The sequence below is a fragment of the Triplophysa dalaica genome, chromosome 14 (genome assembly GCF_015846415.1).
Source record: "Triplophysa dalaica isolate WHDGS20190420 chromosome 14, ASM1584641v1, whole genome shotgun sequence".
Taxonomy (NCBI): domain Eukaryota; kingdom Metazoa; phylum Chordata; class Actinopteri; order Cypriniformes; family Nemacheilidae; genus Triplophysa; species Triplophysa dalaica.
In genome coordinates, this window is record NC_079555.1 from 5,221,354 (window position 1) to 5,239,865 (window position 18,512).

The 18,512-nt window shown below is 37.7% G+C and overlaps 1 protein-coding gene across 3 annotated transcripts in view; it reads right to left on the bottom strand.

Moving 5' to 3' along the window:
• The window catches only part of srgap1a (SLIT-ROBO Rho GTPase activating protein 1a), a 71,407-nt gene that overhangs the window by 25,959 nt on the left and 26,936 nt on the right, over positions 1–18,512 (bottom strand). For all 3 annotated transcript variants that reach the window (XM_056765815.1, XM_056765814.1, XM_056765816.1), the window contains exons 3-8: positions 16,501–16,663; positions 13,284–13,346; positions 10,203–10,382; positions 9,216–9,344; positions 7,039–7,260; positions 5,590–5,691 (exon numbers count right to left, since the gene is read on the bottom strand). In XM_056765815.1, the coding sequence (XP_056621793.1) occupies positions 5,590–5,691; positions 7,039–7,260; positions 9,216–9,344; positions 10,203–10,382; positions 13,284–13,346; positions 16,501–16,663 (859 nt within the window). The remainder of the gene's footprint in view (positions 1–5,589; positions 5,692–7,038; positions 7,261–9,215; positions 9,345–10,202; positions 10,383–13,283; positions 13,347–16,500; positions 16,664–18,512) is intronic.

The following is an 18,512-nucleotide window of genomic DNA, read 5'->3' on the forward strand; positions in this document are numbered from 1 at the left end:
AAACTATATTTATATAACATAGATATGTGTATTAGAAAAGATGAGTTGAAAATAATATTATATTTTTTATATTATATATATTATTTATAAAGTATACGATATTTATTACACGGCTCATGTGAATGCTTGATTAGTCGCGACATTCGTTCAAATAACAACCCCTAAAAAATAATAACACCCTGTCACCCGGATGCTGCAAAACTTTTTGAGAAGGGCAGCTCAATATTAATCAAAAATGAATTATAAGTATGTCTTTTAATAACATTTATGACATATTTACAAATTATTAAACCAATTTATCTGTTGTTTGTGACGTTTGAACGTCGTTTCTTATTTCAAACCTGAAACTAAAGGTTTGCGGAAGTTCTGGATTCGGTAAAAATGAGCTAATAAAATATTTCTAATTCACATTTTATATCCATTTTTTTTCTCATGTGGCAAGTCATAAGCGGGATAAAGTACAAGCAGCCGGCTGTTATCGCGAAATAAGCCCTCCAGTGTGATACCGGATCACACTTTCGGGGCTTATTTCTGCGATAACAACCTGCTACCTGTACATTATCCCTTACATAATCATTTCAAACAGGGAACACATGATGATTTAGCGGCACAAAAACAATCATGGTCATGCTGACATTTAAAAAAGGATGTTGAAATCGTGTGCAATAGCTCGGTGGCAGTGTGTGTTCACCTGCTGTGAAAACAAACTCAGTGCATAGCACAAATGTCTCTCACGCTCTCTCTCTAAGATAGAGCACTTTTTTTGTTTGCACAAACAGTCCAATCTTGCCCTCGAGAAAAACACACAAACACAATTTCACACAATCGCATCTCATCAAATCATAATCGTGTCTCATTACAAACAATGAACTCATATGTCAATGTCCACTGGTTCAAGCTGAATCATCTCTCAAATCAATGGAAGATGACATTCCAGTTTATGGAAACCATGTGCCGCACCTCACAGTTCTGGGTCCAGTTCACATCTGTGATTTATCGGATGTCGTGAGCTTTGATACACAAAGCGAACGACAGGTTTAAGCTTGTCTCCCGTCTTTATTCTCTCTGTGGTTTGGTTTTGGTGAAGTGTTTTATAGAGGATGTACCGCACCTGTCTGTCGGATGTGATTTGCTGGGAAAGTGAACATTAGCTGTGCCTTTACAACAGCGGACAGGTTTCACTGAGGTAAAAAGAGGAAGACAAATGAGATGACTTAATAAAAATAAACGGGATTTTCAAAACGTGACCAATACAGCTTGAAGCGATTTTTTAAAACCTTACGGGATCAAAGACCGAACATGATTTTAAGTATATTAGTGTTGCATGGAAAACATTTTTTTTGGGGTAAACCGTTTCTATAATTAAACCACACTTATTAACGTTGCTTTAATAAAACTATATGAGGCTTTATTTAAGGTCCAGTGTGTCATTTATTGGATGATCTTTTGACAGAATTGCAATATACTGTATTTAGTGTACATAACTATGTCTTCAGAGGTATATGAAGACCTTACATAATAGGGTCGCACGATCATGGGTAAAATGATAAACACGATTATTTTGCAAAAATCTTTTATCACTGTTAATAAACACGGTTGTGTAGTCAGCTCAGAACTTTTGTTTTTAATTTCACTTCAGCATGTTTATAAGGGCTATAGTTTACAGCCAATGAATATGTTATACATGGTATACATCTTCTGATATTGACCTTAAACACCGTATTTCCAAAGCATGTGATCAATCATCTAAACACTCCATTGGACTATTGGTCACCCTTAATGTTGGTCAGTGGGTTTTGCAAAAAAGTATCAAGATAGTACAAATGCAGTTACGAAATGTGTTTTTTTAATTCCTGTGAAGTGGCAAAGATACAAGCTTTGAGACGATATCGGGAGTTCTTGCTTTTGAAACATATAATCACAACGATTATGCTCAATTAATTGTGGGAAGCATATATCATGATCACGATTCAAATACAATAAATTGTAAATATGTTATCTCCTCACGCAAAGATGCAATAATGCGACAACATCTTTGTCCTATGAGAGCCGCTGTAGTGCTTCGGAAGGGTAGGGGTGGAGTAAGCCCATAGTTGGAATTCACAACCTCACCACAAGATGCCGCTAAAATCTCCATATTGCTCCTTTAAATGTGGGGTATCAGATTTCCAAATTACACTTGTTTAGATCGGGGCCAGTACCAAAACAACCTTGTAGCCAATCAGCAGTAAGATGTACAGTGCACAGGATGGACATTAGTCGAGCCGAGCCCTGACGTAAGTGAAGGATGGGGGTATTGGTGTGTCAGTTTTGATGATTTGAACATCAACAACGGCTAAGAGAAATCGGACACCCCGCCTTTAAATGTAAAAATTCAGCACCAATTTCCTGTTTATTTCTGTAACACCTAGTAGTGTTTTGACCATATGATCAGTATGCTCGAGAAAACAGACTGAATAGGGTTATATGCTGGCACTAGTTATAGAAGTTTGGCACATTTATAGCACTTTGGCAATCAGTATTAACATCAACTGATGGGCTGACAAGCAGCACAGAAGCAGCGGTGAGAGTCTTTCCCAGACAATCAGTGATTCACAAAGCAGTTGAAGCACGACAGAAGTTCTTGATGTTTCTCCCCGAGGTTTATCTCCAGCAACACAAACAGACACTTCCTACAGAGAACAGCACCTTCCTTAGTGAGGTTTTAGTGTGATGTGAACAGAATAAGTATTGGATAAGGAAAGAACGAGGTGGAAAAGGACAGAGAGATGTAAAGGAAAAGTGAGAGAGAGATATCACTTGTCAGATCAGCTCTGAGAGCTTCAATCTCATTCTAATCCCTACAGCAAACACTATTTACATTATTCAATTATGAGCTGTGGAGGAGCGATGGAAATGGAAGGCTTGACAGCTGGATAATTACTCATGAAAAATGAGACGATGAGACAGGAAGGTTGGAACGAAAGACTTATTCTTCCTTTGTGCACAGCAAAGGTGTGTTTGAGGCCCAAGGCAAAGCCTGGCAGGATGAGTGGATTTTAGGATAATGCATAAAGTATTCATCACTTCGTTTCTTTCCTTTTCATCGAATCCAGTGAAGGTTCTAGGAAACGACTGCAACACTTGTTGGGTTTGTGTAACACTACAGTATGTTATGTACATTATGTATCCGGTAATGCTTCTCACAGACCTTGAGGTTGATGTTGCATGTTTTAAGCCATCTGGAGAATCCAGGAAGTGCCATGACCTCATTTCCTCCTGCCATGTGCTTCAACTTCCTTTCAGCATTCCATTCACAACTACAGTTTGTACAGTGTTAGTGACAAACTCTGCCACTTAAATAGGCAATACTTATCTTATCTTAAAAATGTCCTAACTGGCTGAACATAGAGTCTGTGACAAGCAGAGCGGGATGAGGGCCGTGAGGGAACGGAGCGAGGCCGCTGCGCGTTGCACTGGTCTCACATCTCTCACGGAGAGGCTCGGAACACAAAAGAAGGAGTGACAGCATTGAAGGACTAGAGAGAGAACCAGGCCTAGATTTTTTGTTATGTTTTATTACATACGTTTTATTTTATTTTCGTTTGGTTGTTTGTTTATTTTAATAAAAGTTGGTAAAGTTTGCCGGTTCCCGCATCCTTCTTCCTTACTTGGAAATTTGTTACAGTGGTGCCGAAACCCAGGTTGGAAGAAGGAGGCAGGACCCGGAGATCCCTCACGGTCGACTGCTGGCCACACAACCATGATAAAACCTAACATAAAATCAAGACCTGGATATCTCTTGTTTTTCACTCCTGTCGCTCCTCCTTTTATGCTCCCGAGCTCCTCCGTGAGAGATGCGAGACCGGTGCAACGTGCAGCGGGCTCGCGCCGTTCCCTCACGGCCCTCCTCCCGCTGTGCTTGCCATATTGTTATTTGGTCGACAAGCAGAAAGTTGCATCTGCTTATTTATAGATATTTTTATTTCCAAAAATCTAATGCCAAGGGAAACAAAAAGTTTTCTGTTTTCAAACATTGTAAAATAAATGTCCATTTATTTACAGGAGCTATGTGTTAGTGTCATCATGAAAATGCTTTGTGTTTTACGAGAAAGATGCATTATAAGATTCTTGAAAATGTTGAACCAAAAAATTTATATTTTCATAAATAGAAAACTGATTCAAAAACTAATAAAGGATGAAATATAACAAGTAATAACTTTTTCTTATGCGACAAATTTTTCTTACAGTTTAATAAAAAAAAAGTACATACATTGCATTAAAAAATAACAAGTACACAAAGATGAATTATTTCCACAGAAAGATTATCGAGTGATTTAAAGTTTTCCTCCCTAAACTTTAAAACAAAGATTTAAAGAGACAGAGAGATATCATCTACTGTCATTCAGCGCCATATCTGATTTTGTTTGTGCATCAAAAAACCTCCTCTCTCTGCCCTTTATTTAAAGGAGAAAACGAATCACATGCTACAATAACCTAACACGAAGCAGATAAGAGGGCAGATGTAAGACACTCGTTTGTCAAGGATAGACAAGATAACGCCAAGGAATCAAGGCAGATTTCTCAATCTTCCTGACAGAGCTTTTTTACCCAGGCATTTGGCTTACAGGCTGATTAAAATGTTGCAGCCTTGGATGAGGCACAGATAATAAAATGTGAAAAAGACAGACGGGGTCTGAAAAACGGAAAAAGGAGATGGTGTTTTGGAGAGATGCCTCGCTGTGCGTCACTGGGGTTATCTGGAGGACGGCAAAATTCTGCAGGGAGGAAAAACTATTTCTTGTAAGTCCTCCGAAAGCTCTTTACCATCAGCTCCTGCCAACTCAATTAAGCAAACACAGTGCAAAGCTTCCTCACACTAATGCAACAGGAAGATATGAGATGTGTATTCCTGGATTTGTCTAACTTATTAAACAAGATTTTCAAATTCAATTACGCAGCTCAATGTTCTAAAATCAGCTATAGGTATTTTGCCCGTGACTTGCCGTATGATGCAATTATTATAGAGCAGGAATGTTTTGTCAAAAATTATTATGTACTCATTTCTGGGTAAATCTAAACTTTAGTTTTGCGTCTTTAAACGATTTGAAAGGAACAACGGTATAGGTGAGAGTTCTGAGAAACCTTCTGGTACTAAAGAAGCCATTGTCTAAACTTATTTTTAATGTATGTGGATTATTTTTATGAATAATTGTATAAAACTTTTTTTAAATATCAGAGTCCGATGTAATACATGGTCTACTATGGTATTATGGTCCACTGTGGTATAATATATAGTCGCATTTACATTTGGTAGATGCTTTTATACAAAGTGGGAGTGCATTTACATTTTCTTAAATCTTTAAATACACCCACAACCTTTGCATTGTGAACACAATGCCGTACCAAAGTGAGCTACGTAAACATATAACTCTCATATAGTATCTCTGATAACACACAAAATAAAAACCTATGCTCCCTTTATATTATTCTAATAGTTCTTTCTGTATAAGTGGTTGGTCCTTGGACTTAAAAAAAAGGACGACTTTTAACTCCAGACTAATGTTGAACAGACTTCCAAAGTCAAAAGTCTGGCTAAGGTCGCCTTACCTCTTCATTCTCGATCTTTAGCGTGGTCAGGCGAGATTGAAGCTGCTGGAACCTCAGCAGGAGCTCAGCCTGCATGGGAGGCTGTGCTGTTATCTGACACACCTGAAAAACAAAACAACTTCCAATTAATCTCCTCATCAGCAACATCACTACCCTTTGAAAGCTTAATAACATCTATTTGGGTAAATGACAGGCACCATTAGAAAATCTAAAGGAAGGAATCTTGATTCCAAGCGAAATATTCCAAGTGCCCTTTATAAAGCAATGCTCCAGCTGACAGAGCACAAAGGCACGACCACAAAACAACAGGTTGTAAACCATGCGCAGACGTGATATCAGTGGCGAAATGGCCAATTAGGGAGCATAAATCCAATAAAGACTGTAAAATAAAGCTTGAGGGTGAGAAATGCAATATGATTTGCTCCCAGCGCTCGGCACAAGCAACAGTCTGGCAAACGAGATACACCAGACTGAATTCAAAATATCATTAAAACGCTTTTACACTCCGTGTCCAGTATGACCTCATACATTTCATGGTGAGACAAGATTAACGTTGAGGGTAATGGATGGGCCATAGCCTGTACATGTGCTCATCACACTTTGTGTTAAAATGAAATGTAACCTCAACCTTTGAGTTATCTGGAATGTTGCATTTATGATGGTAGGACCTATTTTCAAGATAACAATTTAACAGGTTATAACGGGAAAACAACAGCAAAAATATTTGTAAGTATTGGAAAAAGATTTTTTAAACTACTGTGATATTAGTTGGTTTGTCCCTCTCAAATTCCTTCACATTTGATCTTATTTCTAAAAAAAAATCGAAGAATAAAATAAAAAGAAATGGGCATAATAACATCAAATATTATTGTGTTCACCCAAAAACTAAAACTCTTTCATTGTTTACACACCCTCATGTCATTTCAAACCCGCTTGTCTTTCTTCCGCAGAACACAAAAGAAGATATTTTGAAGAATGTTGTTAACTGGCACACATTAACTTGCATTTGTTAGAAGTGAATAGAAGTGAATGAGTACCGGTGCTGTTCGGTTACCAACTTTCTTTAAGATATGATATATTGTTTTCTGTGGAAGAAGGTCATACAGGTTTGAAATGACAATTTCTCAATTTGTATTTTTGTCAAAGTTGACACCTTAATGGAAGCTAACTCGATGAACAAAAGCTACAGTAAATTTACATTAGCTCTATTTCAATCCTGTTTAAAAATGTAAATACAATAAGAAGAGTATTTTGACAAAAGTATGGAACAACCTTTAATGCAAATAATTATGTAATAGAAACATGGAAATAATGTATGGGAATGTAGTATCAATAATGGTTAAATGTACTGTACTGTATTTGAGAAAATAAACTCAGGGTGTCAATACAGTTGCTATTGTGTGAGTGTGTGTGTAAATACATATACACTGGGCTTTGTTTTAATCTGACCTCATCTCCCATATGTGGCTGGAACTCAAATTTGACGGGTGGGCAGAAGGCAGTAGGGTACATTTCCATGAAGCGCTGGCGGTCACTGCGGGGGTCCAGACTGTCCACTGCATTCTCGATGATGTCCAGGCCCTCGTGTCGAGATGTCTCCAGGTTATATTCAGCTGAGAGGTACGTCCGCAAAGCCCGGTTCAGAGAGGCATGATATCCCAGATCACAACACTACACAGAAAGTGACACACAGCATTACGTGTTAGATACCTACTGTACCAGATAACTATTTCGTCAACTTACCACCTGCTGGTTAACAGCTCACATCTAAAGCATCAGGATCGAGTCTTACAGCTAATATCTGACATTCCAAACACATTAACACAAATAGCACAGCATGACACGTCACTATTTCAACAACTGTGACTCTGGGAATATTTGTCTTTAAGATGACCTAATACATAATGACGGCGCTGTGATCTATGAGCTGGCTTTATATGGCCTCGATCTTCAAGGCCTGTGCCAAAAAGCCCGGTAGCCCGGCTAATTGTGAGCAGACAGTTTGGTATTTTCACATTATGAATCTGACTCATAGCAGAGTTTAAAATGAGGTGTCCTGGATAATAAAATCTGGGGGAGAAATAGGTCGTCCTTGAAAAGGTTATTTAAGGTGTGCTTGTCATAAGAAGAACTGCTAGGCTCCCAAGGCGTAAAGCCAGCTGCTTTCCATCTTATTTAATAATCATGTTGGTCAGCCCGTCTGCTTTCTGATCGTTTTAAGAGTTTTGATGCCGAGGATGATAACGGAATCAAATGGATCCAGCTTTCAGTCCATGTTGGACAGTAAATTTAATACTTTTTCCCTCTCTCATCCTCTTCATCTGACTATCTCTTTGGCTCTTGTTGCTCTCTCTCTCTCTTTCTTTCCTTCTCTCATTCTGGTGAGATGGCATAAAACAGGAAAAGGTGAAGTAAACATCATTCCGGCTCATGTCTGTCTCACTGCAGAGAAGTAACACCGTCTCACACCATGAAAAGCGTCTGCACATGGCTTCGAATGGAGAATCGTTTCTTTAAAAATCGTGTTTCATTTCTTACAAATCTTAAATGCAAAATAAAAACAACCCTTGTTTCAGTTTATTGGACATCTGCAATATCTTCATTACAAACTCCACACACTCGTTATTTGTATTCGTTATTTGAAACATTCTTGCTCAAATTGAAATATTTAACCAAAAAGAGTGCTGGTTCTGTTTCACAGTTTTGTTTAGCATATATGAAGGTTTGGCGGAAGGAGACAGGAGAAAAAGACTCGGTATGAGACAACATATTACTGAGACAAGGTCAAGTTAATTCCCCTCCAATGAAATAGCTGAATAACTGAAAGCTGTGTCCTGTCCGCCTCCTGCAGAGAGGCTTTTGTTTCCTACATGAAAGTAATATTTTGCTGGATGTTCAGTTTATAAATAAATGATGCTGACAGGATTTGATGATGATTTTGGACTGCAAGAGAGTGAACAAAGAGTGCTCAGCAGGGTGAAATGTAGAAAAAAGGATTTAACATCTCCTTGTTCATCTACGAGACTATCAGGCGGCCTGATTCACCGAAAGTAGGTTTTAGAGCCAGAGTACCTTCCACTATTTTCACAGTAAAAAAATGCATGGCCACATTAACAGACCAGGGCACCTACCTCGATAGTAGAACCAAAGTCTAGAACCGGTTTCGAGAAGGAACTGACAGGTCAGATTTCCTTAGTTGCAAATACGTGCAATTTTATACCACATGCTTGGTTAACGTTCTCTTTCAGAAAAACGTATCCAACAATCAAGGCTTTATAAAACATCTTAAAATAACAAGTTTGCGTGTGGAGTCAAGAGGGCACAAAAACTCCAGAATGTGATTTTACCATATTTTGTAATTGAAGGTGCTGAACACCTGCTTTTAAAATCTAAGAGCTTAAATTGAAATCCAATGTTGACAGAGCCTTTTAAGCAGACTAAAACAGGCTTGAAGACACATTCACACACTCGAAAGGTTGAAACTGGCAGCAAGTTTATCATACAGGGCTGTCCCAGCAGATCTGAGGTCAGTCTGAAGTTCTATTTATAACCGTTCTACTTGTTATGCAAAGTTTTTAGTCTGCAAAAGTATCACCGAACATACTTTTCTCTCCCATGTTACTTACATCTATTAAATCGGACAAGTCGTGGATGTAATACTTGAAGATTGAAGCATTAGAGGCTTCGAGCGTCAGCAGGTATTCGTTCCGAGCTTTGATCGACTTCAGCTTGTTCTCAGAATACTTGGCCTGCCTCTGATGAGAGAGAGAGAAAGAGAAAAAAGAAACAAACAAAACAGACAGAATATAAGAAGACAGATCGAAATATAACAAGCAAAACTTTTTTACATTCAAGCATGCTTTGTCTCTGCACACAATGTGTTCCTTGAAGATTTCATGTGAAATGATTGAAAGCAAACGCTTGTAAAATTAAACCACTGGGATAAAAAGTGGCATGTAAATGTTAGGGAAGTACACAGGCATCAATAGCACAGCAGGGCACATCTTTGGGGTTTAAAAAGCTTACAGTATGAGTTTAGTTGATTTCCCGCGTCAGTTCCTGATTACTAACACTTGACTGACTGACCAACAGACAGTGACTCACGGCAACTTCCATATTTAAACCATCCCACAAAGCCTCATTCCAGGAAGCATCAATGGAAAACAATCCCACAGCTATTAAATCATTTCTCACGGGCTTCAACAGAAAACAGATATAGTGAGAGCAAAAAACCAGGCTGTTTCTGTGACAGTTGGTCTCAGGGATGGCTTCCACTAAACAACACGACTGATGCATTCTAACACGCAGGTCTAGATCAAACTTACTTCAGAGTAAATCAAGACAACAACTTTATCACAACAACTTTATCACAATTTCCCTAAAGATCATAATGAAAATATACTTCACAGTTTACGATTTTTTTTCGATTATGGCTACTGACAATTTGTGAGCCAAACATTTCTTTCTTAACCTTAATATACCAGTTAATGAGATTAAAAGATCTCACGAGTAGTAAATCTTCAGTTATCTGAACCTCAGAGGCGCTCAGACCTCTCTTGACTCAACTGCTATAAACCATTAAAGACTTTAAATATCCTAAATTTCCTGTTTACCTTCTCTTTCATCTTCTCGATCTTCTTCACGGAGCTCCTCCTCTGGTGTTTGTCCTCCATGCGGATGTAAAAGACGGGGTCCGCCCGTCCAATCTGCTTCTCCTCCTGCTTCTCTGCTTCTTTCAGCTTGCTTTCAGCACTGATGCTCTCCGTGTGATACATGTGGTAGGTTTTCATCACCTGCAGGACCCAGAGGTCAGAGGTCAGAGGTCAAAAGTTCGACAAAGGTCAGCAGCTGCCTGCCTGGGCCACATCTATTTATTTCAACTACTTAACCAAAAATCAATTGAGAGAAATGGCTTCTTCTATTCCTGTTTTGAGTTGAAGTGCAAAGAATCAAATGAATGTTGAAACTCTTTTAGCCAGAACTATCAACTAGAGAGAAACTGTTTGAAATGCTTTTTTCTTTTTGAAATATCAGCTTCTTAATGGTCCATGATGGAAGACATATTTTACTCTTACTCTAGTCCTAATAACATTGGCAAGAACTTTGTGTTTGATGGCCGCTGGAATTTGCGGTCATCTAAAAATCGACTGGATTCTGAAGCCTTATATTGTTTCTTTAGTCCACATCATTCTTAAAAATGTGTGCCTTTTCTGATGAAATGCATAACATATTTGAAAATTCCTGTGTGTGGCATAATGATAAAATGATAAAAATGATGATAAAACCCGCTTCAGACCGCCTGAGTCATTGTTTTGGTTAGGTGGCTATTAGTCATATACAGATTGATTTTATAACAAACATTAGGATATGACTCAATGGGTATGAGCCTGTATTCACAACCTCATTATGTTCAACTCCTCATGTAGATTGAGTACTTAATGGACACTAAATGCTCTGACACGCTGTAGTTGATTTTAAGTGGAAGAAGATGAATTAACTTATTGTGCAGTGAATATTCGAACAATACCAATTCGTAAAGTATAATTATGTTGGCATTATATAATATACAATATATACACATGAGCACATGATGATAGGGCTACACTCCAAAAAAATAATTTCTTAGTATTTTCTGTTTTCCAGGAAAAATATCTACAAATTCTAAAATCAAGACACAATTTCTTCTGAAGCAAAATGAAGATACGAAGTCTTTATTTAAAATAAAATAAGCAAACATATCAAATGGTGTAATAAAGATGTGTTTCTTTTTGGCAGTGGAAAACAAGACAAAAATACTAAGCAAGTTATAATTATTTTTCAGGATACTTAATAACATTTAATAAAATATGAATAGTGCAGTCAGGTAGCAAGGAATGAAACCCAACACAACAAAAATAAGTTTCTTTGTTTAGTATTTTTGTCTTCGCAAGAGGCGTATAGAGCATAAGACACAAAATACATTAAAATCATTGCCTGTCAAATACATCTTAGTATTTTTGTCTTGTTTTCCATTTCTAATACCTAAAAAACCTTACATTAAAATGCATTTACTTGAGAAGCAAAATGCCCTAAGATAACTGATATACTGAAAGAAAATAAAAAAATGTGTGCAAAAATATCTGTCAATAGGGGACCAAAAAAAAAGCTTTACAAGATATTTATTCTAAGCATAAACCAATGTTTTATTTATTATATTGCCTAGAAGACAGGTCATTTTGTAGGTAATTTTTCTTCTGAAGAAAATACATCTACCTGTAAGAATGTTTTGATATTGATACTGAAAAAACATTTTTTTTGCAGGCAATGATTTTACTATTTTTTGTGTAAGCCTCTGTGAAACAGGACAGCGAGACTTTCCTCATCATCTTGAAATTCCATCTACCTTCTACTCATCCAAATGACCAAATTGATACCAAGGAGCCATTCACAATAAGAGATGAACATTGGGTCAGTCCAGGGCAGCAGCAGTCACTCAGAATTATAATTCCTGGTACAGTAAAGCCACAAAAGAGAACCTTACCAAACTAAATATTGTTCATAAATATCTACAGTGTAAGCAGCACAGTGCTCTGTTGTCCAGGCCTTTATAATTATACACGTGGCCAGGATAGCACAGAAAACCATGGGCCCGGCTCTCTGTTTACTGGTCTGGAACTCTGTTTACATTTCTGCTCGTTTTAGAAAGACCCATTTTAAAATCGCACCAGACCTGTTATTTCACCGGCTGTGGTCGCGTGGAGGGATTCTGATGCAATGGACACGGAGCAGTGTTTTCCCTCAGGTTTTAAAATCAGATCAAAATTGAAAATCTATTTCTACACTGATCAAAATAAACTGTAGTGTGTAACTTTCTAACAAGAACAAACATTGCGCAAATAAAAATGTGTCAAAACTCCGTATGATTTACAAAACAGTGTCTGGGGCAGAGGTTCCTCTATCGATTTTCGGGATGAAAAGTGCCTGAAAATACTGAATATATCACTGTTCACCCAAAAATATTTTCAGTCATTTATTCAACCTCATGTCATTCCAAAACTATATGATTTTTGTCTTCTTCAGGACACAAAAGAAGCTATTTGGATAAAAGTTGATAACCAAACAAAACCGGACCCCCTGACTTCCGTTGCACAGGCACAAAGCCTCCAAAACATTTCTCCAAATCTTCTCATATACAGGTTTTGAAACACAAGCGGGAAAATAAAAAAATAAAATAATAATTCTGGATGATCTATATGTTTTTAGCTTGTCCTTACTAAGTGCAACATGTCAGGTAAAAAAATATAGATATTCAGGTGAAAAACACGAAAAAGAGTGTTCAACAAATCCGAAGGACAAGGCGGGTGTTTTTATACGTGCGAATACATTAGCATCTTATTAGGACCCCTGGGGATACATTCATCTTCAGAGCTATTGCATTGGACCTGACAGCAACAATTAAAGTGCGGGAATGAACTATTGATTACCAGTTTGAACAACGTAATCCAACAAGGTCCGAGACGTAGAATTTGCGTAAAGTGTATTCTGTTCCACAGGTCTTTACCATGGTATACAGTGGACTCCTGGATGTTGAGGTCACCAAGAAACCCTGATATTTCTCTGTTCTGAAGAGCTCACAAGACAGCTACTGTCACAGTTCATGGTTCAACTTAGTCCACTGATGTCAACGAGATGCGTGTTATCATTACTGTACTTACCGTGTAGAGCTCGTTGAGAACTTTCATCAGATCCTCCTGCAGCTGAAAGGTGATATCTTTACTCTGAAGAGAGATACAAGCAGTCAGTAATCAGGTCACATTATCAAAAAGTGTAATATTTTTATTTTAAAATATATATTTGATCATTTTTAGCTTTTGGAAATATTTGTCCAAAAGCTAAAAATTATAAAATATATATTTTAAAATAAAAACATTACTTTTATTACTGGACATGTTTTGTTAAACTCAACTAATTCAGCTCAGCTGCATGTGGAATGCAAGACTAACATGTCAAAAGTGGTCATGTTCAAAAAGGTCAAAAGTCAAACTAATCCTAACACAACAAGCACCTTCAAACACACGTTGTGACAGCACTTTAACACACTCAAGAGTAAACAGCTGTGTGTGCGCATGTGTGCACTCCCGGAGGATTTCAAAGGCATAAGTAAACGCTAAACACTAAGCTCACCGCCAGTGACTCATCCCACAGTACAGGCAGTGCCCGGACATCCAGACCCAAACAGATATGAGAGCATCATGCCTCTTTTATGCTTTTAATCACGCTTCCTCCCATACTAACAGCAGCCAAAGCTTCTACTAAATAGATGTATGTATATGCAAAAATGAGAGTCACATGGTAGGATCAAATCGTATAGATGCAGACATGGGTGATTTTTTTGTATGACAGGCTTGTGCATGCCGAGGGAAAAGTAGAACTTCATGTGCAAGCTTATTTCCTAACTCCATAAATAGCCAAACCAAGTAATATTAAATAATATTATCACATTAAAATTAATCTAGCTATAAAAGATGGAAAACCTTCACCGGCATGAACATGAAAGGGTTGACAGGACCATGTTCTGTAACAAGAACATGTCTAAAACAGTAAGGTGTCAATGGTTGTGCACTTTATAACAGAAGGCAGCATTATCAATGCCATAAAAAAGTACAAAGTACAAACTGTGGGGTGGGTATATTAAGCTTTTGTTAGCATTTCCAATGTATACTTTATACTCTCTATCTTTGTGAATTTCTATGACTTTATAGTTGATCAATGGATTAAATGAATTTTCAATTTCTATCACCTTAAATTGTTACAGAGGAAAAAGGGGCTACAAATGTTTGGTCACAGGGATGCCATTGAAGGACCATTTTTTAGGATCCCCAAATAACAATTCACTCCAAAATTAATATAAGAACCATTTTGTTCTGTCTTAGACATTCATCTCAATGTCAAATGATGAAATAAATAATGAAAACAAATATAAATAATAAAAAAACAAATGCACAACCTAGAATGCATTGAATGATTCATAAGTACTGCATAGTAATATATATATATATATATATATATAGTTATTATGGATTAAATCAAAACAAACTAACAGCATTTTGATTGATATTAATTTATAAAAAATGATTTTTGGAAATTAATTATTCATACACATTTATATATGTATATGTATTTTTGATTCATCAAAATCAAAAAACAAAAACTACTACGAGTTACTTTTTGCTAGGGAAGTATGAGTTTTGGCGCAGTGGTAACTTATGGGGAAGCAAGTTTGAGCACAGCCCGTGTGAAGAATTTTTTTGAGATGGGGTAGAGAGCGTCTCAGTGTGGCAGCTGAGCCTTGAAGGCTTGAGTTGACAGCAGGGGATGTGATCTGCAGTGTGGGGGACTCATTATTGAAATCATGTAGTGATCAAAGCAAGCAGGGTGCAATGTTGACAGGAACGACTCGGAGTAGTTTTAGCGCCTTGCGTGCATGACCACAATGCACCCTGAATCTAATTTTAAGACGCATTTCCTTTTCTTTCATTAATTAAAAGGTGATCTTGTCTTACTGGTCTTGTAGTAGTGTTTAAACTACATGAGGAGAAAGACCAGTGCTTTATTTAGGCAATACAAAAAAGACTATTCACCCAGCATGAATAAGGGTCACCTTGTTATACCACAAGCCACATGAACTTATTTGAGTACCTACAGTGACTTTATATGGATGAAAAAGTTGTGTACATCCACTCGCCTGGAAACTGACGGCTTTTTTTCAGGTTTCCCTCAACACAAGCTCATCTCATGACTCATGATTTGCCTGGTAAGTAACATAAGGTATTCATCCGGATAAAAACAGCTGTGAGGAGCACCTGTTTTTTGTAATTATAGACGTTTCTTACTGTAATGGGCACTATGTGTTAGCATGCAACAACGTCAGGAGAATACAACAATACGACTAAGATGAAACCACTTCTGTCTCTGGTTTTATAAATAGAATTCTGATCTTGTCTAGCAGAATGCTGGTGCATTATACAGCTTAAACTGCCCAAGAACAGTACTTCCAACAAACAATGTTACATAAAACGTAAAAAAAAAAGAGAAAACAATAACAACAAACTGCTACAGTAACGTTAAATAAAAATGTACTTCCTTTACTCACAGAACTTACAAAATCAAATCAGTGTTAGCTAGCTATTTCTGATCAATATGCATCAGATGGTTAGCAAACAAATTGTGGGCGGTCCCCGGGTGTGTTATCTGAGGTCAGATCTGCCGGTCAAGCCCTTTGAGTAACCCATGTTTGAGACAAAAACTTTTACCTCCTGCATTCCAGCCTAGTAATTTGCTACTGTGGTCGACTCACATGACTCGCATGCAAGGCAGCACGTAATCTATTTGGGAGTCTCCCCCTTCTGTGGCCTGTGCTGTAGGGTCCGCCACGTAGTTCTGGTCACGGGACCACGGACATCAAACGAGAGGCAGAAGGCCACGATTAGAGCTTAGCTTTAGGAACTATAGAGTACGGAACCACAGCACAGAAGCAAATGTCCTATGGCCGGACCCACATCATAAATCTGAAGAGCAAATGTACCAAACAACCTCACAGCACGCAAAAATAATGATGCCTTTAACTGCAAGAAGGTATGTTTTAAAAGAGGAGAGCATTGTCTTGATATCTCTTGGAATGTGTTTACCTCTTATGCTTCCTGCTTTCCAAGGAGGAAGTGTATGAATAAATAATTAAGTTCCACATGGATGTTTAAAAAAACATAAAAGAAGAATTGCTAAAAAATAAAATGCTAGGAAAAAACTAGATATGAGCTACAAGGAAATATGTTTGGCCAGTATGTAACCAAATAGAAACGTACTTATAATGAAATTGTACTTATACATTGTCAAAATAAAACTGAGAAATTGTAAAGTACAAATATTTCTGACCTTTTTCAGAAGGCGTGTAGAGTCTTCACTGATCTGCATGAAGCGCATGATGACGTTGTTGAGATAAATGTCACTCAACGTGGCATGATCTTTGCTCTCCCTTCGAACCTGGTTCAACAACAGGTACCAGCAGTTCACCGGCGACAAGAGATTCTGGTCTTTCCTGCATAAATGAGAGAGAGAGAGAGAGAGAGAGAGAGAGACTGATCAAAATAATGAACGGCTTCTCTCTGCGAGCTGTCAGGACCATCTGTGCGCATTAACTCACAACCTGGATGAGAACACAGACAGATCCATTTTTCTGACTGGCCTCCACCGTCAGGATGCTGTGAGATCTAGAAGCATTAACATCCCTTACATAACTTCTTCAGGGAATATGTGAGCTATATGCATCCATATGTTTATGTATCCTAATATAACAACCAATCACGAAAGTATAAGAGAACGGAACAATGGTATTTATTAGGGAGATGATAGAGTTTTGGTAAGCAAGAAAAATATAAGGAAGTATTTTCAGCCCCGTTTCCCTTGTTAGTTTTGCATGTCAACGCTGCAGGTGAAGGTCTGCGGCCTCCCAACATGTTTATGACGCAAACCATTATGATATAAACATCCAGGTACATAAAAACTGCATCCGCTCCAGATGAGCTTAAATATTTACGTTAAGAGAGTATTTTATTAAAACAGGAAATAAGTTTTGACATTTGCGTTCATGTACATTGACAGACCAATAAATTGCAATATACGCTGATATTTAGAAGTATATCTGCCAATTTATTTCTACAAATGGACGATATTTTCCATGTTTGGCCGACGTACCGCATATTAGTATTTTATTTATAAAAATGCCAGTAAGATGCAAAGCAGGCATTTGGATGTTAATATAAAATGACCACAGTTATATGGGTCATGTAAAGTGGATGAGATACAAAAATGATATACTATCTATAAATGATATGTTTAAATTGCTATACTTTAATTCTATTTATAAGCCATGTTTAGCTGCCCACAATGAATATGATGTCATGTGTGGACCTCTTCATGTCTTCAAGTATGTTACTAACTAGGCATGATACACAACAATTATGCATTTAGTTTCACCAATTTTTTGTACGTCTCATTTAATCGCTTTGATTATATCGGCCTAGTATCGGCTCTTTCTTAATATCGGAATCGGCCATAAAAAAAAAAAAAATATCGGTCGACCACTAATTCATGCATCTAGTTTTAATGTGTGATGTGGCAACCGAACCTATGACCTTGCTGTCAGCACCATGCTTTACCCATTCTGCAAAAGAAAACAAGACAACAAGCGCCTGAATAACTGACATGTTTAAAGAGTCAGGGTTGAAAGATCAAGTCCTCTGTGCCAGACTGGATCAAATGGATAATCTAATTGAGCTAAAAGCCCAGAGATGCATGTTCGCAATATGAACGCTCAGCTCGCAGGAGGGGGATTCAGATTGCAGGGAGAATTATGGGAGCCGGTGCATTTTCTGTCAGTCTGTAATTACTGTAAAACCCTTTCATGAGACTGCCTCGGCCTCTTGAGATTGCACTCTGTTCTTTCTGCATGTGTGCAGTATGTCGAGAAAGTGACGGAGTCAAGCTGGGAGTCGGGAAGCTGAAGTGTACATGTCATTTCGATTCATGAGGCAGCAAAATATAGCGATGCTAAAACGCATGAATAAACCATGAGTGTAACAAAACCTGGATTTTTATGGGGGCAAAATGCATGTAAGGCCTGTAAATGTGCATTTCAATGTGAACCTGCTTTTAAATAACAGTGACAAATATAGAAAAATATGCTGATATGACATCGGTCTTACTGGACCAAACCTTGACCATTGCATGGCATGAAATGATATTAAAGAGCTAGTTAAACCAAAATAGTACAGGTTTGGACTTGATGGTGAGTAAAAGAGATTTATTTATTTTTGGGGTCAAATATCCCTGTAATGTGAATAGTGCACCACAAACGCACACAAAGGAAATAACTCCACAGTAACATT